General features: G+C 37.2%; 1 protein-coding gene across 1 annotated transcript in view; it reads right to left on the reverse strand.

Moving 5' to 3' along the window:
- Positions 1-22368, reverse strand: part of KIF13B (kinesin family member 13B) — a 200211-nt gene that overhangs the window by 57498 nt on the left and 120345 nt on the right. The window contains exons 19-28 of the mRNA XM_058720792.1: positions 20636-20782; positions 19099-19248; positions 18688-18816; positions 12489-12662; positions 10447-10604; positions 8658-8790; positions 3726-3872; positions 3069-3098; positions 1433-1532; positions 722-848 (exon numbers count right to left, since the gene is read on the reverse strand). Of these exons, the coding sequence (XP_058576775.1) occupies positions 722-848; positions 1433-1532; positions 3069-3098; positions 3726-3872; positions 8658-8790; positions 10447-10604; positions 12489-12662; positions 18688-18816; positions 19099-19248; positions 20636-20782 (1295 nt within the window). The remainder of the gene's footprint in view (positions 1-721; positions 849-1432; positions 1533-3068; positions 3099-3725; positions 3873-8657; positions 8791-10446; positions 10605-12488; positions 12663-18687; positions 18817-19098; positions 19249-20635; positions 20783-22368) is intronic.

Below are 22368 nucleotides of genomic sequence, written 5' to 3' on the forward strand. Positions count from 1 at the left end.
AAGCAGACTTTCTGAGCAACATGTACCTTGAGTCACAGCATTAATCCACACTGAGAATAGTACAGATGAAGCCAATAATAACTGTGGGTATTGTGTTTTTGTTATAATTTCACATCAGAGATGCCCCTAACTGACCTGTAACTGCTGTTGCTTTTCACTGGTGCTCTCATGTATAATTATCATATGCTCTGATACTAGAATTCAGTCTTCTAAGATACCTCTAGCTGTTTATAATACAGCTCACTTGTTTAAAGTTACTTTTTTATAAAATCACATACCGAAGGGCCTCATATGGCTTAATTTACTATTTTTAATTTCGATAAAGTGGCACAGAACATTTGCTGACAGTACAGTTTAAGCCAGCCCCAAAACCCAAAACTCCTGGAGATGCAATTTTATTATGACCGAATGGTCTTTTAAGGGAATGACCCAAGTAATTAACATATTAACTTTTTTTTAATGCTAAGTGCACTGGTATTAAATATTGATTTAGATTCTCAGAACTCTTAATTACTTGGGCCAATAACAATATTATTTAATAAAACACGGTGTTAGGCCATAGTTATTCCAATTCATGAAAATAATTTAACACTTCCTCTAATTCTTTTCCCCTGTGCTAGGATGAGTCTTCCATTAATTGAAACACAGGCAAAATTCATACAGAAAGCAGGCAGCTCAGGGAACATCTGGAACATTAGAACACATGTGACGGCATTCATACCATTCTGCTGGGGCCCCTGGAATGCCACTGCCGGCAGAGGGGACCATTACCGCATTCCGCTCCTCGGTCAAGGTCAGTCTCATCTCTAGAAGTTGAGCTTCACGGTCGGCATCATCCTCTGTTTTATCTGGAACGTCGGGAATAAGGATGAAATACAGATTTCTCACACAGATTTCTCTCTTGATATTTACACTTCTGTCCAGCGTATCCACAGGATTTGCCTGCATTTCAGTCACTGGTTGATGAGGGTTCACCAAAAACTTATTACTTCCCTAATGAGTGATTAAAAAAACAATCATGATAAAAAGTGAACTGTAAGAGCATGGCTGTACTCTTACAGAAAGGCCATCTTTGGAAAGCCAACATGGACCACCAGTACATGAATAATTTCTTCCAGAGTTGAAGGATTCAAGTACTTTTGGATAAGAAATCAAAAATGTTAGCACTCTCCTTAATTTATTTTTGAAGGACAATGTTTACATACTATATTTTCTCTCTTTGTTGCGGGTAAGGGGAAACCTATAGAAAGATATTATTACAGTTAAATAAATGTTATTCTGAAAGGACAGGACATAAATAAGAAACATTCCTATGCTCTTGCCATCCCCATTATTGATGTGTTCATCTACTTCTAATTTATGTGGCTGCAAATAGAGATTAATTATGCACAGACTGGGGGTGGGGGGTAAATATTCAATTTGCTTTTCCTACCATGTTTACTGACAAGCTTTTGCAGTTGTTGATCTAAGTACTCCTGACGTTTTGTTAATGCATTTAGCCATTTTCTACGCAGTCTCTCTAAATCCCGATCCTAGAAGAAAACGAGGGAAATTATGGCAAATATAACAGCAAGACAAAATACTTGAAACTAATGCTCCATCTACCTTACTCTAAGTCTTCAAACTGTAAAGTATCACACATCAATATCTTTGCCCCCACTACTAGTTGACACTAATCATTATTTGGAACAGAAAGTTCCAGAAATCAAAGAATTGTTGTTCTAGAACAAGACAGCTTCTGAAAAGACATTCTCTGATACCTAGAACCAGTTTTATTTCTATTGGTTCAAGGGGCAAGCCTTACAACTAAGATCTACAATGTCCCTTTGCTGGATAAAAATCACAAATACTGGGGCGCCTGGCTGGCTCATGTGACTCTTGATCTCGGGGCTGTAAGTTCAAGCCCCAAACTGAATATAGATCCTACTAAAAAAAATAAGTACATTAAAAAAAAATCACAAATATTACTCAACAATCTTAAGATTTATATCCCTGGGAACCATCATAAGAATTCCTCAAATCTCTTAACTTGTTTCAGCCTTCAACTTGTTTCACTAGTCTCTACAAACAACATGTAATGTTTCTCTCCCTTGTTTCTTGTGTGTAGGGGGCAGTTTGGAGGGGGAGAGGGCGTTATCAACAGACGAAGAACTCTACCATTCAACACCTGACTGTATACCAATCTTGCCTCATTTCCTTTTGTAATAAAGTTAACAAGACTGGGTAGATCAGTGGAATGCTGAAGATACAGTGTGTATCTGGATTTCACTAAGGCACTTAACCAAATAGCTCATGACATTCTTGTGGACAAGATGGAGAAATGTGCAATGAATCTACTTGAATGAAATCATAAATGACTGAAATATCACATCCAAAGAACAGTGATTAATGGAATAATGTCAGCTTAAAAGAAGTCTCTATTGTTGTGCCATAGGACTCTGTATTTAACCCTATCTGATACAATATTTTTATCAGTCACTTATAGGAAGGCAGACATTTTTATCAAATTAGAATGATGCAAAACCAGGAGAGTGACTACACTGGATGACATAATCAGGATCCAAAGAGCTCTGACAGTCCTAAACAATGACTAGCAAGACTAACATGATAGAACTGGACAGACATAAACAAAATCTTGCAGGAGATTAGGAAGGGTGGAGGGGGCAAAACCAAACCCGTGTGACTCTTGTAAGTGGGGAAGGCAGACCTGGTTTAAAAGATGGAAAATACCTAAGCAGTGTGGCTTGACTGAAGCTCAGTATGAGATAGCTCTTACAGGGAAAAGGAGGGATGACTCCACTCAAGGAGAGAGGGAGTGCAAGGAAAAGGATCTGGAGAAATGGATCTGTAGGAAACTTGGATGGGGAGCTCTAAGTTTGGAAAATGATGAAAGTCACAAATGATTTCTTATACATAAGACTACAAAACTCTGTTTTAATTTGAGAAAAGCAATATTTGAATCAAAATTAACTGTGTAATTATTAAATAACAGTATAGCAAGACTCAGGAATGTGTACTTCAGTACTTTAATCAAGCTCATTTGATGAAGTTAACAGGTGCTTCCTTACCTGGTAGCTGTCCATGTCCTCCTCTTCCTCCTAAAAGAAAAAATATATTACACATAACTAAAACAATTATTTTTTCAAGAATCAGGCTATGCTCAACAGCCAGAATCTTTTGCCGACTTTATATTTTCTAATTTAATGAAAATACTGTTTCATCTCCCACCTATGTTCACCCTCACTCTTTGCTTTATAGTTTTCAGGAAGTTGGGAGTAAAACCTTAAGCTTCTCATAGGAAAGTGAAGAATGCTCATTTGACCTTTTCAGGAACCAGTACAATACTCTCCCTGCTGGGTTTATAGTCCCACTCCCCAGGAGAAATCAAACACCTGCTGGCAAAGAGTCTTTACAAGCCAGTAGGGGGTTTCTGTAGAAGGGTGGGTGATGAGGGAAGTTAATCACTAGTAGGCAACTGAGGAATTTCTAGAGGCTGAGACGTCTTAACCCTCAGTTTGCCATGTACCAGGGCAAAACCACAGTCTGGTTCAGGTGCACTGATTTCATGCAAAAGTAATACAGTAACAAACAAACAAAAAAAGACATCAAATTAAAAACCGAAAGAAGTGTTCATGGAAGGCAGTTTTCTGGCAAGTTCCAAAACACTCTCTTATCTCATTGGGTCTTTCACCAAGAATATAACTGGCACAGAGACAGAAACTTACATGAAAGGTCTCAAGAGTCTTGGGGGATCTGAGTGTTCTAACTTTTACACATCCAATGCCAACAGACAATATACATTCTTCCATCAGTGGTAAAGTCCCAGATTCCTGCACAGACTTCACTTCCACTTGAACTCGCCGAGACTGTCCCTGTAGCAGAGACAAATTTAAATTTATTAAAATCAGTTTAATTTCCAAATATTTGGTTTAGAGAGACCCCTACAGGCTGATGTTGAGAAAGCATTTAACTTTGGAGACCTATCTCACCACATCTTTAAGTAGTAAACTACAAATTGAAAAACTAATCAGGAATAATAATTTACCTTTTCAGCAAGTAGAAAGACATGGAATATATGCACTGCATATTTTTTCAATAAAAAGAAACATTATGAGAAAAAATTCTAACAAAGGAACTGCAAAAAGGAAGGGACAAGCAAAACTGTTCAACTCACTTACCATCAAATAAATGCAGATTAAAATAAACACAAAACACTTATTTTCACTTACTAAACTAGCAATTACCTTTTAAAAAGGCAATTTTCAATATTGCCCAAAGGTTATGAATCAGGCAATTACATACATTGTTAGTGGGAATATAAATTGGTACAGCATTCTGCAAGGCAATTTGCCTTAAAAATTTAAGTATCCCCTGGCTCAGCAATTCAACTTTTTAGGAAGCTGTTCTCGGTAAATAATCATATATGTGTATAAAGATCTTAAAACAATGTTAAGAATAACAAGAAACTAGATACAAATAAATGCATAATATTGACAACTGCTTAAGCTACAGTATATAAATATAAAATATACAGTCATTAAAATATTGTTGTAGAAAAACAAACATAATATATTAAGCTAAAAAGTATGATAAACAATGTTAACCAGACTTAGAAAAAAAAAAAAAAAGAGGGATTACCAAACCCAATAGATATAGTAGGGTCTACTTTTAAAAATCAGCAGAGTAAAAAATAAGAATGGTGACCACTATCCTGGAATCACTGCTCTAATCCCAAATAATTTAAAACCATGTTGCAAAATGAAGAATTGAACAGAAAGCTGTTCCTTCTTAAGCATATTTTCATAATAAATACTATGTGATCCTGTATGTTTACAATGAAACAGTATTTTAAAATTCCCAATATTCCCAAATTACTGACTTCAGAGTTGGCTTATAAATTTTAGGGATGTAAAACAGAATCTGAACAATGAAATTTGAATATACAATTTCAAATCTCCTCCCCCTTTCCATCAGATTTTTTAATTCCCAAGAGCTTTGCATTATCAGGGAAATCAATTTAGGCAAATGATTAATCTGAAGGCCAGATTTGAAGAGATGAGTTACAGATGTCTTTTGATTTAATATTTTCCAATAACTATGCATCGCTTATTTTGTGGAAAGAGTACCCCGAGAAAACATTTTGATTGTCTAAAATAGTTTACTCATTTCAATTAGCTACATTTTATTTGTTTACTTCCCCTAAGACAGAAAGTAACCCACTTTCCATGGGTGCCCATATGCAAAAGGTGAAGTACAGGCACTGTGTCGGGGGAGCATTCAAGGTAGGCAGAAGGAAGAAAAAGGACACAGAAGATCTGAAACTGCTTACTGTTCCACAGAAAAGCTTTGAACAGTATACCTAAACTAATAGATTGAACTTCGTGTAACTGCTGATATTTGAGCATTTTTTAACTACAAAACTGGCAATTTTTTATGGCAAACCTAATCAGCTCTCCTCTGCTGCTTTCCTGTTCGAGAACAGTACGTTCTGGTTTTCAAATATATTAAATTCAAATGAGACTACTATCCAAGGCCCTCTATGAACTAGCTGCCACATGTTTCTATAACCTCCTCTGTTGCCGTTTTCCAGATCTTCCTACATATTACTTTCTACCCAAACTTACCTAATTCCAACTACTGTATCTTTATTCTTGCTGTTTGGGTATGAAAAATGTTTCCAGCCTTTGCACGATTGTTTTGGCATCCACATCAAGACCCACACCCTTCAGAAAAAGCCTTTCCTGGGGTGCCTGGGTGGCTCAGTCAGTTAAGCATCCCAACTTTGGCTCAGGTCATGATCTCACGGTTTGTGAGTTTGAGCCCCGCGTCAGGCTCTGTGCTGACAGCTCAGAGTCTGGAGCCTGCTTCGGATTCTGTGTCTCCTTCTTTCTCTGCCCCTCCCCAACTTGTGCTCTATGTCTCTCAAAAAATAAATAAATGTAAAAAAAAAAATTTAAGAAAAAGCCTTCCTTGATTAACTCAACTCATTGAATACTTTTAGTAAATGTTGTCAGATATATGACAAATACTTATATATTCTATTTATACTAAACCACAGAAAATTATCTGGTCTTGCCTTCCAGGCGATGAATTTCTAAGGCATCCAAAGAAGATTTTATATATATATATGTATATATATATATATATATATATATATATATATATATATATATCTTCTTTAACAGATGTTCAGAAAAAGATGTTCTTCACACCCATGAGAATCCTATTTTATATATACATCTGATGTTATAATTTAAACTAATTTCCTTTTGCTTTTAGATCTTTGCCCATATATGAATGAATTTGCTAAAATTCGTTTGCTAGGGTCAGAGAACAAGTACTTACCACCTTCCTCCTTCTAAAACATTCAGAAACTTAAATATTTAAGCAAACTTTTTTTTCCTTTAACCGTTTCTCGTGTTTTGCTTTGAATGATTTCGATATTCATTTTTCAAAAGCTATTCTAATATTTTACTATTGTTCTAAAGTCTGGAAACTATCAGGGCACCTGCATGGGTCAGCCAGTTAAGGATCTGACTCTGGATTTCGGCTCAGGTCATGATCTCACAGTTGATGAGATCAAGCCCCAGGTTGGGATCCTGCTTGGGATTCTCTCTCTGCCCCTCCCACAGGTCCATGCTCGCTCATTCGCTCTCTCTCTCTCTCTCAAATAAATAAATAAAGTATGGAAACTATCATAGGATACAATATTCTACTAAATACTGAATTAATGTAAAGTATAGCAAAAAAAAGAGTATTTCCAAATCTTTTATGTAAATTCTATTAAGATATTCTCTCCTATGGCAGTGTAGACACTTTATAGGTTACAATCTGCCTGCAGTTAAGTGAAATTTCCCACGTATTTCTCTGCTGTATTGATTTCTAGCAAATATTCATGCAACTCAGCTGCATTTATGTAACATCTCCTATAGTATCATACAAAGATACTTTGTCTTTGTCCTCAGATCCTGGCAGAGAGCTCCTAAAACTCACAGAACTTCCTGAGTGATAATGATTATAGGTGCATCTTTTAATGATGCAACTTAAAAAAATTTTTTTTAATGTTTATTTATTTTTGAGAGGCAGAGAGAGAGCGTGAGTAGGAGAGGGGCAGAGAGAGGGAGACACAGAATCTAAAGCAGGCTCCAGACTCTGAGCTGCCAGCACAGGGCCCAATGCGGGGCTTGAACTCACAAATCAAGAGATCATGACCTGAGCCGAAGTCAGTTGCTCAACCGCCCCTGCCACCCAGGGGCCCCTTAATGATGCAACTTTAAACCTTATAATCCTCGGCAAGCCCCTAGATAGCTTCAGGAGAGGGGCCAATAGTCCAAAAAAAACAAGCCTTGATCAGAAGTCTGGAACTGTCAGGTCCACCCTAAAACCTCAGGAGAGAGCAGAGAAAGGATGGAGACTGAGTTAATCACTCATCAGTTATGCCTACATAATGACGATCCATAAAAACCTACAAACAATGAGGTTCAGTGAGCCTCCAGGTTGGTGAACAAAACAAGGTGGTGGGAGGGCGGCATACAAAGGGAGGATGCGGAAGCTCCTTATCCCTCCTCCCGTACTTTGTCCCATCATCTCTTCCTTCTGGCTATTCCTGAGCTGTATCCTTTATTATGGGAACTACAAATAGTAAGTAAAGGGGAGGAGAGTTGGGTGAACCTCCGATTTTGTAGCCAAGCTTGACAGATTTGAGGACCAGATACTTGCAACTGGCATCTGAAATGAGGACAATCTTGTGCTGAGTCTAAGCCCTTAAACCTGTGCAGTCTGACACTAACTATGAGTGAACTGAGGTTTCAATTCAAACCGAACTGAACTGTAGGACACCCAGTTGGTATCTACAGATAATCAGAGAATTGGGTCTAGACAGAAAAAAAACCCTTTCATATCCCAAGTACCAAGCACTGGGCTTCATACACAGTATCTCTATACCTCATACCTGTCCTACAAAGTTGGTGTTATCATCACACTTCCACTGTACACCTAAGGAAAGGTTCTGAGAAGTGACTGAACTTGCTCACAGGTTTACAGCTAGGCTGTAGGAGACCAGAACTGAACCCTGGCATGTTAGACTGTGAAGTGCCTGTTCTTTCTGCCACATCACAATGCTTCTCCTTGTCCTTATAAATATTCTAATGCTGCTCAATGTTTCTATTATTGCCCATAATTCAATTCTAAGTTGTTCTTTAAGCTTATCTTTTTTCTTACTAAACCTATCGGGTGCTGATTTTAAAGTATTATAAATAGCAATATTTTTTTTCTTAACATTTATTTATTTTTGAGAGAGAGACAGAGTGTGAGTGGGGGAGGGACAGAGACACAGAATCCAGAGCAGGATCCACACTCTGAGTGGTCAGCACAGAATCCGATGCAGGGCTCGAACCCACGAACTGTGAGATCATGACTTCAGCCAAAGTCAGACACTTAACTGACTGAGCCACCCAGGTGCCCCACACAGCAATATTTTTTTAAATGAAAGAAAATAGACATGAAGTAGGAGACAATTTTAATACAAAAAATGGACTTGGCCAGTCTAGATTTCATTATCAATGACATTTCCGCTAATAGGAATCCAATATTAAGCTTTATGGTGCCAAAGAATTTAATGTTAACATTCAGAATGATAACATTCACAATTTTGTTACCTGCCGGAGTTGAAAGATTCCTCCTGTTGGCACATCCTTTGCAGAAATTACTTCTACAGGGCAGTATTCACCATTCTCATTCTGTTCCAAGATTTGGACCCAGAATTCCACTTTTCTGGTGACTTCACTCCATCTAGGAAATACGTGAAGTTCTTGGAAAATCATACATTTCTATTTCAGCACAGACAGCTTAGGATCCTTCACATGACAACTAGCAATGATAATGACCTCCAAACAAACTAATTCAGTAGAATGATCTGATTCAGTGAGTAATACACAAATACATACTAGCACATATAATTAAAAGCAAAATTAAACAAATTTAACATCAGAACTAGAAATAGTTCTTTTAATTCATTCTAAAAGGTATGATAATGGGGTGCCTGGGTGGCTCAGTCAGTTAAGCCTCTGACTTCAGCTCAGGTCATGATCTCATGGTTCGTGAGTTCAAGCCCTGCATCGGGCTCTGTGCTGACAGCTCAGAGCTTGGAGCCTGCTTCGGGTTCTGTGTCTCCCTCTCTCTCTGTCCCGCCCCCGCTTACACTCTCTCTCTCAAAAATAAAAAAACGTTAAAAAAAAAAAAAAAAAAGGTATGATGATTATAAATATATTCCAAAGTGGTTTTTAAAAATCCAAACATGGTAATCAGATGCACAGAAGCAAGTACAGTGATTATCTTTTCATAGATAAAGGTAGTGCTATATATGCTTTGGTAACTTGACAAGTATCTTTGCTCAGGTTAGTAAAAGAATCAAGAAAAAAGTCTCAATGTCTAAGTTTAGGAGTTGCTAAAATTTTCTACATGCAAGAAAAGAAAATCTGGTTCTCTTCTATAATAAAATGAAAAGCACAAATATATGCTCTTTCAGTCATTCCCCTTCAACTTTTTTTTTTTTTTAATGTTTATTTATTTTTGAGACAGAGAGAGACAGAGCATGAATGGGGGAGGGTCAGAGAGAGGGAGACACAGAATCTGAAACAGGCTCCAGGCTCTGAGCTGTCAGCACAGAGCCCGACGCGGGGCTCGAACTCACGGACCGCGAGATCATGACCTGAGCCGAAGTCAGATGCTTAACTGACTGAGCCACCCAGGCGCCCCCAACTTTTCTTTTTAAAATTCTGGTCAACAAATAAACCTGCTTCCTTCCATGACTGATGGCATTTCACACTTGATCTTAGCCAAAAGGCTGAGAAGTGATGACTGATAGAATTTCAAAAGAACTTTGAGCTAAAGACAAAATAAGTAAAACCTGAATTCTCAGGTATATCATGATCCATTCTCCCTCTAGTTGATTAACTAGAAGTAATTCAGAATGGGTGCCTGGGTAGCTCAGTCTGTTAAGCATCTGACTCTTGGTTTCAGCTCAGGTCACGATCTCAACAGTTTGATGGGTTCAAGTCCTGCATTGGACTCTGCACTGGCAGCATGGAGCTTGCTTGGGATTCTCTCTTTCTCCCCACCTCTCTCTCTGCCCTTCCCCTGCTTGCACTGTCTCTGTCTCTCTCAAAATAAACTTAAAAAAAAAAAAAGTAATGCTAAGCAACTATTCTCTAAAAATTCATTCACTCTTTATTCTTAACTATCTATACATTTAACTTCTCTTCCTTCACTCTTTCAAGTTCACTCCTCCAAGGAAGTTTAACTGTGCTTTAAATACCCTGGAAATAATACCATCTATCCCTGGAACACTAGTAATGCTCAGGAAAGGGTTACCTTTATAAATAGCAGTATTAATCTCTAGCAACTCTTTAAAATTATAAATGGAATCAGATGGTATCTAAAATTCACCTGTCCCGAAGACTACGTGTTTTTGCTTGGATAATCCCTAAATCCCACAGGGCTGGGTTTTTCCGAGGATCATTCATCTTATGGCCATATACTTCAATTGCCAATGCCCCTTCTGAAAGATGCTCAATGAAGTCTTCAGTAATGTTAACAGAAAACTCCTAAAAGAAAATAATGACAAAAGAGGAAATACCTTCTGATAACCTTATGATTATTCATACCCACCATCACATATCTACTCCATTATGGAGAAGAGAAATGGAAAAAAAAATGTTTTAGTTCTAAAACAGAATCTTTGAACATGCATGATGAGTGCTCAGAAGGTCTAAGGTTCTTGACTTTAAATGTAATTGTAACTCTGATTTAAAAAAAAAAACTTTCGCCTTGAAAATCTGTTGTGAAAGACCAGCACTGTATTCTATTTTGTTAGCAATATTTGGGAAGCTATTTTAAAAGTATAAATAGTTATATTAAGAATTCCAACAATGAGAGGTGCATGGCTGGCTCAGCTGGTAGAGTATGTGACTCTTGATCTTGGGGTTGTGAGTTCAAACCCCACACTGGGCATGGACCCTACTTAAAAAAAAAAAAAAAAAAAGATTTCCAACAATGATCTACAATGTCTTCATATAAAAGTTATTACATGCAATAAGGTAACAGTGTTAGAACAACAATTTTTCTAGCTTTAGGACACAATTATCTCCAATAACAGGAGAGCAGGAATAAATAATGATTATCAGTGCAAAAAAAAAATCATCCAATTTTTAAAAATTCTCCCAACCTATCCATCTTTACAAGATATATATGACAGCATTTTGCAATAATTATTAAGTTCCAAAATAGTTTATTTTAAAAAGTCATAAAATCCACACTCTCTCTCTTGGTCTTTAACACACAAAGGTATTTCTATGTTTAAAATAGATGAAAAAGAGACCTCTCTCTTGAAAGAAATGAGATGCATCAACTGTGGTTCACTAGAAAAACAGAATCGACAGTCTGACCATCCTGACTCTTCTAATCACTCGCCACAGGTAAACTGACTTCTCTGAACTGACTGCTGCTGCTAAAACAATAAAAGCACTATCATCAAATACAACAGTGGTAAAGATCAGATGAAGAATAATATAAACTGCTTAGCAGGGCATCAGGTGTTCACTGAAGTTCATCATTGTCTCTTTTCTATCTTCATTTTCTCAAAAACACTAGTTTCTTACAATTTTTAGATGACAATCTCTCCAGTACTCTAACTCAACACATGTATTCCATTGAGAAGAGTATATATGGCTGACCCGTGAACAACGCAACGGTTACCAAAACCCCGTGCAGTCAAAACTCCACACAGAACTTTGGACTCCCCCCCAAACTGAACTACTAATAACCTGCCATTGACCAGAAAGCCTTACCACTAACATAAAGGTTTTTAAAATTTTTTTAATGTTTATTTATTTTTGAGAGAGAGTGAGACAGAGTGCGAGCAGGAGAGGGGCAGAGACAGAGAGACACAGAATCTGAAGCAGGCTCTAGCCTCTCAGCTGTCAGCACAGAGCCCAACGCGGGGCTTGAACTCACGAGCCATGAGATCATGACCTGAGCCAACATTGGACATTTAACTGAATGAGACACCCAGGCACCCCTAAACAGTTGATAAACACAGATTTTGTATGTTATGTATATCCTATACTGTATTCTTACAATAAAGTAAGCTATGTAAAAGAAAATGTTATTAAGAAAACTGTAAGGAAGAAGCACCTGGGTGGCTCAGTCAGTTAAGCATCCAACTTTTGATTTCAGCTCAGGACATGATCTCATGGTTGTGAGATTAAGCCTTGAGTAGGGCTCCCTGCTGAGTATGGAGCCTGCTTAGGACTCTCTCCCTCTCCCTCTGCCCTTTCCCTGCTTGCAAGTGCTCTCTCTCTCAAAATATAAAAAAATTTTTTTAAAAGATATATATTGATACCAAATTATTCAACAAAATATTGCTCACTTTACAGTTTTGTTTTTACCTAAGTATTTAAATGCTGACGGAGTCTGGAAAACAAACTTACATTGCAGTGATCAAAGACAACCATGCATTGAGGCTCCTTGCTGACAGGAGAGGAGGAGGAGGTATCAACTTCAGGTGCAACAATTACTGGCTCCTGTTGGTCCCAGAAGTTGTATTTGCAGAACACAAAGTGGGACAGATGCTGTGGCAAGCCAGTGGCTTGAAGTATTTTAACCTGAAGGAAAAGGAAGGCTCTATTTGTTTTTAACTCAGAAAAGGTACAACAAGTACTCTGAGTTAGAGATGGACCCCAGTCTTGACTCTGTCACCAACTATTGGTTTTTGTTGACCAAATCCCATTCACTCGGGGGCTGTATTTCTGCATCTGTGAAAAGGTGACGACAACTATTATATTTAGTGAGAGGTTGACAAGAGAGTCACACGACCTTGACTTGGATGTTTTCAAGTATCTACAGAGCAATTCTAGCTTCTTATAACTACATCATCATCACCATCAATCTCATCATCATCATCATATTATTATTATTAATTATAATTAACTGAGAAAAAGAAGGTTCTCAACATCAACACCATTCAATGATATGAATTTGGCTAACTATGGATGTGTCATAAGAACATAAGAGTGTTAAGAATGATTTATGAAGAAAGAAATCAGCATCCATGACAATAAGGAATATTCAGTAAAGGGCGAAAAAACATTTATTTGATATTTTAAAGAATAAGAAAGAATAAGGTTCTTGAGTAGAATATTATATGCTACTAGAGGATTTTCTGGAAAATTTAAAACGACTTGAGAATGTATACTTTGAAGATCTGAAGGGATAAATGGAGATTAAAGATGGTGAATGCTGACCATCTCTGTACTAACTCTTACTGAATGCCTCCTCCACACAGATTCAGGGAAGAGATGAATCAAAGGAAATGCACCCTGGACTGTAGGAGTGCAGGGTTTTGTGATAACAACATGCAATTAGAAATATATGTCTAATCAGGGGTGCCTGAGTGGCTTGGCCAGTTAAATGTCCAACTCTTGATCTCAGCTCAGGTCTTGGTCTCAGGGTCATGAGTTCAATCCCTGTGTTGGGCTCTGCACTGTGTATAAAGCCTACTATAAAAGAAAGAAAAGAGAAGAGAAGAAAAAAGAGAAAAGAAAAGAAAAGAGAAAAAAATGTATGTCTAATTAGACCCAAATGTGCCAAGAATAAATGCCCATAATGGATTTTAAAGCAGTCAAATATCCTAAATATTTCTTTTGGCAGGCAGTGTCAAGTTGATTTTTAAGTTGGAATTTTTGTGATAAGTTGTGACATTCTAAAACTCCTCCAGCTATGACAGAAATTAAATTCTAAAATTAATTGAGCAAAACTAAATTCTGATTTTATAATTGATTAGGGGCTGACTTTCATGATTGAGCATTGATTATTTATTATGTTTTTCACTTAGTCACTTCCTGCATGTTGTATGATGTACTGTGTCTCCAGTAGATAAATTTAATAAAAATAAACTTGAATATGTGGCTGAAGTTGGTATAGTTCAGCAACCACAAATGTAATCATCTTAACATTTCAGGAAGCAATAATAAGACAGAATATCATGCAAAGTGGAGGACTATTTTCTCCTATACCCGGTACATAAGGGGTAAGCAATGGTGGAGAACTCCATTATTATTCATTATTCCCTACAATGGCCACAAGATTTTGAGACATTCAGATAGCAATTCCCCTGATAGGCTACAAAAAAGACAGATTGACTAATGCATTTTATTCGTCTAAACCCAATAGAGCAATCGGTGTTTGGCAATTAATTTTTTGTTAAATTTAAAAAACCATCCCTTTTTCACTAAGTGTTTAAAATTTTTTTATTATATTCTTTAAGGTGAGACAATATGGTGTTTGAGAAGATTACAAGATTTCTGTAGAATAAATCTAAATAAAAATCTCTGTCACATGTTAGCTTCTGCTTTTGAACAGATTAAATTCTTGGTTTTCTCAGGCTGAGACTTCTCCTATGTGAAACAGGACAGCTACCTAATGATACTGGCCTGAGTACTGACCATACCAATGGAATGAAATGAAAACACATCAAAGCATGGAGTGGACAGATGTTTGATACTATTCTTTGTGATTAAATTCCATCGGAAAGCCAATTTTTTCCCCTTAGAAATCAATCTCAATTTTAAGGTTGAAATAAATTAAAAAGATTTCATATGCTGAACTATATCCTACAGGCAACTTATCAGGAATAAGACTGCCAGGAACGAAGAATACCAGGAATGAGGAATATCTTGCATCCAGAACATAGTTTTTGGGTCTTTTTGCTTTTTAAGTTTCTACATACAGAAATCAAAATCACCACAAGGTGTCAGAATGCCACAGATTTCGACTTGCCACTGTTCATTATAAAGCCCAGGAATGTTAGAAGACATGTTGTTTGGGGTTTTAAAATACACTAATTTAATTTAATGTAATTGAAAACATCAATATGTGAATATGTGCACACTTATCTTTCATCATAGAAAAATAAATCTAGACTGCTGTTATAAGCTGGTGATACCTATTACTAAGTGTCCCAGAATGATTTGTTTTTCCCACCAATATTTTATTGTCATACAGTCTGTCTTCCTCATTTTACACAAAAGACTATTATATGCTTAGAATATGGTCTCTAAAAAACACTTTCCACTGAAAGGAACTAGGTTCCTTGGAGACATAGCTGATTCTAGTTCTGGGAGAGGAAATGTCCAGAATGAAACTAGAATATTCATCATACCAGGAAGCAAGAGAGCTTGTAGCATAGTCTATGAGGGTTACGTTTGTGTCAAAAGGACTCAAGAGACAACTGAAGAGGAGCCCACAGGCCAAAGATGGGATAATTTGAGCTTCAATATAGGTAATAAATACAATGGATCAAAACACATCAAATATTTTTAAATCAAAGAGTTCACAATGACATTTGGCCAAAAAAAAAAAAAAACCAAAAAAAAAAAAAACAACAAACACCTCACTGGCCACTTTTGTATGTTAGTAGGAAAACCAATTAATTATTTTGAAAATTAGTTTAAATTTTTTTTTTTCAATGTTTATTTCTGAGACAGAGAGAGACAGAGCATGAGTGGGGGAGGGGCAGAGAGAGAGAGAGGGAGACACAGAATCGGAAGCAGGCTCCAGGCTCTGAGCCGTCAGCACAGAGCCCGACGCAGGGCTTGAACTCACAAACCGTGAGATCAGGACGTGTGCCAAAGTCGGTCGCTCAACCAAATGAGCCACCCAGGTGCCCTGAAAATTAGTTTTTAAAAAAAAGGAGAAAAGAATGCAACATTTACCCTGCCTTTCCTATACGAATTGTATCCCTGAAGAACAAAATAGCTGATATAATAGGAAGATTCTCTCTAGAATCTAGAGAAGAGTTCTATTTTTTTAATATAATTTATTGTCAAATTAGCTAACATACAGTGTGTACAGTGTGCTCTTGGTTTTGGGGGTAGATTCCCGTCTTCACTTATATACAACACCCAGTGCTCATCCCATCAAGTGCTCTCCTCTATGCCCATCACACATTTTCCCCTCTCCCCCATCGACCCTCAGTTTGTTCCCTGTATTTAAGCGTCTCTTATGGTTTGCTTCCCTCCCAAGAATCTAGAGAAGAATTCTAGCTAACAAATGGTGATATAATTATAGTATCATTCTTTTCTAACTCCTAATGAAATATCTAAGTAATAATCATCAGTAATTGCTAACATCTCCAGAAGAAAACCAGACATAATATGACTGCGGATTGAAGAACACACCAACACCTATAAAATGCCCTTGCTACTCCCCTTCCCCATATTATCACCTTCATATCTAACTACCAGTTTAACACATTCAATAATACTAATCAGCAAAATCTAGATTATGAGATAATACAAGACCAGTAAGTCAGTTTCTACAATAAAGAAACTATAGGGTAAGAGAGAGAGAGAGAACAAGAGAGGAAGCAAGCCAGCACAAGGCTAGTGACACTTTAGATTCAGATCTAAATCTAAAGATTAAGATTTAAGTGACACATCACACAAGCCAATCAAGGAAACTGGGTAAATCATGATATTAAGAAAGTATTAATTTTAGATTATGGTATAATAGTTATTTTTTTAAGTACTCTTCTTTTGGAGATATATACTAAACTACTACAGATGAAATACGATGTCTGGAATAGTTTCAAAATAATCCAGGGGAAACAGACAGCACAGAGCAGCTTGGGTGTATGAGTCAGACATGATTGACCATGAGTTGATAATGTGGAGGGAGGGTAAATAGGGATCAATAACATTTTTCTCACTACTTTTTTATATGTTTGATATCTTCCATTAAAAAAAATCTGAAAATATTTTAAATTCTTTTTTTTTTTTTAAAGCTTATGTTACCCACTATATACTACTTTTTTTTTTTCAGTTCTGACTTTCTCAAATGAAACTGTATCTGTGTATGGTACCTTACTAATGGTAAACTTTTACATAGTTGCATTTACTAGTCCATCACTTTTAAAAGGAGCCATTATGGAGTCATCAAGTCTATGTCTCCACCTTTGATAATCATACAACCTCAGAGAAAATGTTCTAGGATCAAGAATAATACAGTAAGGATTAACCTTTTAGTGAATTAAGAATTTTCCCTCACATTCTGAAGCACCTGACTTAAACATCCGAGGCCTTCTTAATACATACAAAGACCCAGGGGCGCCTGGGTGGCGCAGTCGGTTAAGCGTCCGACTTCAGCCAGGTCACGATCTCGCGGTCCGTGAGTTCGAGCCCCGCGTCAGGCTCTGGGCTGATGGCTCGGAGCCTGGAGCCTGTTTCCGATTCTGTGTCTCCTTCTCTCTCTGCCCCTCCCCCGTTCATGCTCTGTCTCTCTCTGTCCCAAAAATAAATTAAAAAAAAAAAAAATACATACAAAGACCCATAGAAAGGAGCACATCTTTAACAGCTATAGTAGCTTCCCCATAGCTCGCAGCAAATGCCTCACTTACTCTTTTCAGTATTAACTCCAATTTTAGTATTTAGTATTTCAGTGTTTAGTATTCCAATTTAGTATTTCAGTATTAACTCCAATATTTACTGAGACACGGAACTGGACTAAGGATGGATTATGAAATACACGTTAAGTTTAGGCTTCCTTCATTTCACCTTTTAATGGCCTTCTTCTCACTCATACACTGGCCCTATGATCCTCGTGGATTTCTCTTCCTCAAAAACCCTTTTAACTGGGTCCTACAGAGATTCTCAACCAATGGCACACTGGATCAACACACTGTTTGGAAATGTGTAAGAGTTTTTTCATTGTCCTAATGAGTGACAGAGGTGGCACTAACTACACCAATTGGGTAGGAGTTCAGGAATGTAATGACCTACTTAAGATCTACCTAGCTATCACCCATGAAAATACGACAGTACCCTATGGAGAAAGAGGTTTATATCACGTGCTCCCCCCCCTTCAAGTTCACTCTGAGTCTCACTTCCAGAAATTTTCCTCAGACTTTACTCTCTGAATTAATTACCTCTCCTCTATGTCCCAGAGCAACTCTTTCAACCTCTCTCAGAGCACTTGGGTCACACGATATTGGATTCTTGTGTGTCCCCCTCCACATAAACAGAAACTACACAGGTTGCTCCTTGACAGCAGAAATCCTGTCTTATTCATCTTTATGTTCTCAGCACAATGTATCACTCAAAAATACTCTTGAATTGTATGCATGGAAAGACCAGAAAGAGCAGGGTTTGGGATGAGCACATGCTGGAATAGCATACACAAAGGCACATGGGTAAGGGGAACCAAAAACACATGGAAAAACACGTGAAGAGTGACTTCTATATAATAGGAGCTTAGGAGCAGAACCAAGACTGGAGTAAATCTCTAGCATCAGCACAAGTCAAGAGGTCCAATAGAAGGAAGAAATTCATGTGAAAAAAACTTTGTTTCTCTACAGAGAAGTTCACATAAACATAAATCCATATAACTTTGGAGCAGAATGTCCCGGAAAAAGAGATGACTTATCTGAAACTTCAAAGAGGAAGGTAGTAGAAGTACCTAACTGGTAAATCAGTATATATGATGAAATATGGTCTCCAGAATACCAATACTAAAGATTTCTTTAGAGACAGGTATTTCAAAATTCGAAAGAGAACACAGTATTTATTGTCTAACTACCCACAATCCTCAAAATCCACCACACTTCCATTACTTCTAAATGAAACTGGGACTTACCATGCACACAAGTCTATTCTCCTGGGTTTCCTTATCACAGGAGAGATCTGTGGTGTCATCACCTCCAGCAATCCTTTCCCCAATGTCACCACTGATTCGCATCACCTCCACATGCAGCCGACCTGCCACCTATAACAAGAGAAGAAAAATGGGATTTTGTTATTTCTCCCATTTTAGAGTCAGGTGGTTGGGTTAATGGTAAATGAGAATTTAGAAGTGTAGGTTCTAACAGTTACTTTTCCTCAAAGTACTTGGAATAATCACCACCAAGCAGATGGAAACACAGGTAATAATAATACACATAAATAACACTTATTATTGATGAAAAAGAGTCACAACAATGTACTACCACCACTGTAATGTTTCCTAAACTTTTCTCTGCAGGGTATAAGGCATAAAGAGAAAACTAACCTCTCCTTTCTGGTTGACAATTGGAACAGCATACTGTAACTTCACATCATAAAAGAGGGACTCGAGGAAGACATTCGCCACCCCAATGAGACTGTGATTTTCCTGTTCGTCATAGAATGGATCAGCACGCTTGAAGTAGGACCGTATGACCTTTAAAGAGATTTGGAACATCGCAACTTCAGAAATCACTTAAAACAAATTAATTCAGGGAGGCTGGGTGGCTCAGTCAGTTGAGCGTCCGACTTTGGCTCAGGTCATGATCTCATAGCTCGTGAGTTCGAGCCCTGCATCAGGCTCTGTGCTGACAGCTTGGAGCCTGGAGCCTGCTTCGGATTCTGTGCCTCCCTCTCTCTCTGTTCCTGCTCCGCTCATGCTCGCTCTCTCTCTCTCAAAACTAAATAAACATTCAAAAAACATTTAAAACAAATTAATTCAACCTACTACCACCTTTTCATGGCCAGTAAGAAAGTGATCAAACTCAGCTTAAGTACAACACTGGGTCACACCCACTCCCTCTTCCTCATCCCCATCAGAATGGGGATCAGCATCCTTCACCCATGACAGAGCCATCTCAGTATATCATTACTTTATTTCTTCTCCTTTATGTGGAAATCTTGCCATGAAAATAGAGAACACATATTGGCTAGAAAAAGAAGTCGAGTGTACAAAAGTGCTCTTCAGTTGTCATTCATATCTATTCCACTTGTTCCTGCCAAACCATAAGATAATGGTGCTGCTTAACGAGAGCTGACCCCATATGCAAGAGTGGTTTGCTTTTTTGTAATTTGTTAATGTTGTTTTATTTCTAGGCTGACATACAAGAGAAATACAGAAGAAAAGAAAAAAAATTTAAGAAAAAATGTCATCTAACTATAAAGTCATTTTTTATGACAATCTGGAAAAATAAACATTTATTTTTAAAAACAAGATGCTAAGGAAGTAAACAACTCTGAGGAAACAAGACCAACAGTGTTGAAAGTTGTATAAATATACATAACATGTATTTCTGTTTTATATGTGCACAAGTACATGGCCAACCTAAATGGGAAAACGTGCAACTTGAGGAGAAAGTTCCAGAGTACAGCTCTACATCACCCACTTTAGGATCAAAACACCTTCAAAATCTGCTCTTAATGGTATAAATATTAAGGTACCACTGATGTTGTACTCAAAAAAGTGATACTACAGGATACTATTTGCAAGGTTAAATGTGTGGAGAAGTGGGAAGAGAGATAATAAGGCCTGGTCTCTGTCCTAAGTAAATTCACAGTCCTGCACAGGACCAGACACACATGACAACTACAGATGTCAGAATGGAATGTAGAAGATTCTACAAGTAATCCAGAGAACATACAATGAGGAGAGGAAAGAAGATTCTTGATTAGCAAAACAATTTAGAAGGTTAAAATAAGTATTATTCTAGAAACAGGATTACTATTTTAGAAAAATGAACAATTCTTCCCTAAAATGGTTAGGCTCCTTCCTGCTTGATTCTTTCTATGACTACTGGTTAAGTCCTTTTTCTCAGATAACTTACTGGAGTATCTTCTTCACACTCCTTCCACTCCTGATAAAGGTCTCTCATATCCAGCAATCTGTTGTCCAGTTTTTCTAAAGACCAAATCTGTTTTCCTTTTCCTTTTCTTCTCACCTGGATTGCAGGCTCACTAAGAAGAGAGCCTCGCTGTAAAACAGTAAGAGTGACCATGTGAAACACAAAGATATCCATCACGGAAGTCAACCCTGACCATTCTCTACCCCCCAGTCAAATGTCATCAACCCAAACTAAAGCTGCTATCATCCTCTATTCAGTTCACTGCAAAACTTCCCAGAAACCTTACAAGCTTAATATGATGCCATTATATTCAATGGCGATCAAAATTTAAATTTAAGTATATAAATTACATGTAATTTACAAAGTAAATTTACATAGTATATTATTCATATAGTAAATGGGATATAAATTTAAATCTAAAACCTAACAGACTAAATCATGTTTAATGGGATATTAAAAATGTTTTATTCAGACCATCATATAATCAGAGAGTCCCAGTGGGTAGAAAAAAAGTCATAAGCATTGAATGGGAAGGGAAAGTTTGCTGGGATGGAGAGCTAAGAAATGATCTTTTACTTTCAAGTTTGAATTTAAAAATCTTTTTGAATGGGTAGTATGTTAATGTGGTACAAAACACAAAATGTTTAAAAGAGCAAACCATGAAAAGAATCCCATTTACCCATTTGGAGGCAACAAATGACACCAACGTAAAAATACACATAGCTTGAATTTAAAATTTAAAAGAACAGTATAGAACTAGACAGAGATGCTGGTCACACAACACTGTGAATGCACTAAAGGCCACTGAACTGTTTGCTTTAAAACGGTTAATTTTATGTTATATGAATCTCACCATAAAAAACCTAGAATTTAATGAAGTTTTTCCAGCTTAAAAAAGCAATGTGTTTTTAATATAGAAAAAGTTTTTAAAACCACAAAGTAGAAAATAAAAATACCCCTGTGAATCTCCCCCAGAGAGACGTATCTATCAGTTACCCATCAATTTAGAGTCACCAGATAATTTATCAACTGTTTGGATATGTCTACTGGGAACTTTAGGGGACTGTGAATACACCCATGTTACTTTAACATCCCACATATAATCATTTTCAAAGAAACAGAATTTACATGATGAAACAAACATTTTAGAATTCTGAAGCTCAAAAATTACCATTCTCTCATACTATAAAGACTCCCCTACCTAATACTCAGCCAACCAGGGAATCAATACAAAAAGCTCATCAGTGATTTGCAGAGAGTGGTACTACAGGCAGAGAATGCTAGAACCAGGAGGAAATGGCAACCAGCAATATGCTGAAGCATCAAGACTTGGCCCTCCTGCAATTACAATAAGAATTGGAAAAAAGAAAAAAAAAAAAAAAAAAAAAAGAAATTTCTGCCTCTCACCAAAATCACCAGAAAGAGGCAAGTACAAGGTCAGGAGTAAGACCAGAACAAATAACGGTGCGCACAGCATGGACACGACATTAAGTGAAATGAAGAGTTTTCAAGTACCAAAACCAAAAGATTTTGTTGGATAAAAGAGTTAAGGCCCAGCCTGAGTTAAGGAGACTCTCTACTTAAGAAATACTTTCTTGTCAAGCTCGTCTCTCCAGGTGAAATCTGAAAATACTAATCTAGTAAATCTATGATAGCAGTGTAGATTAGTAGCCGTCTGTTAACGATGGCTGCTTCAACACCAGCAATGTGCATCA

Source organism: Neofelis nebulosa, chromosome 3 (genome assembly GCF_028018385.1).
Source record: "Neofelis nebulosa isolate mNeoNeb1 chromosome 3, mNeoNeb1.pri, whole genome shotgun sequence".
In the NCBI taxonomy this organism is placed as follows: domain Eukaryota; kingdom Metazoa; phylum Chordata; class Mammalia; order Carnivora; family Felidae; genus Neofelis; species Neofelis nebulosa.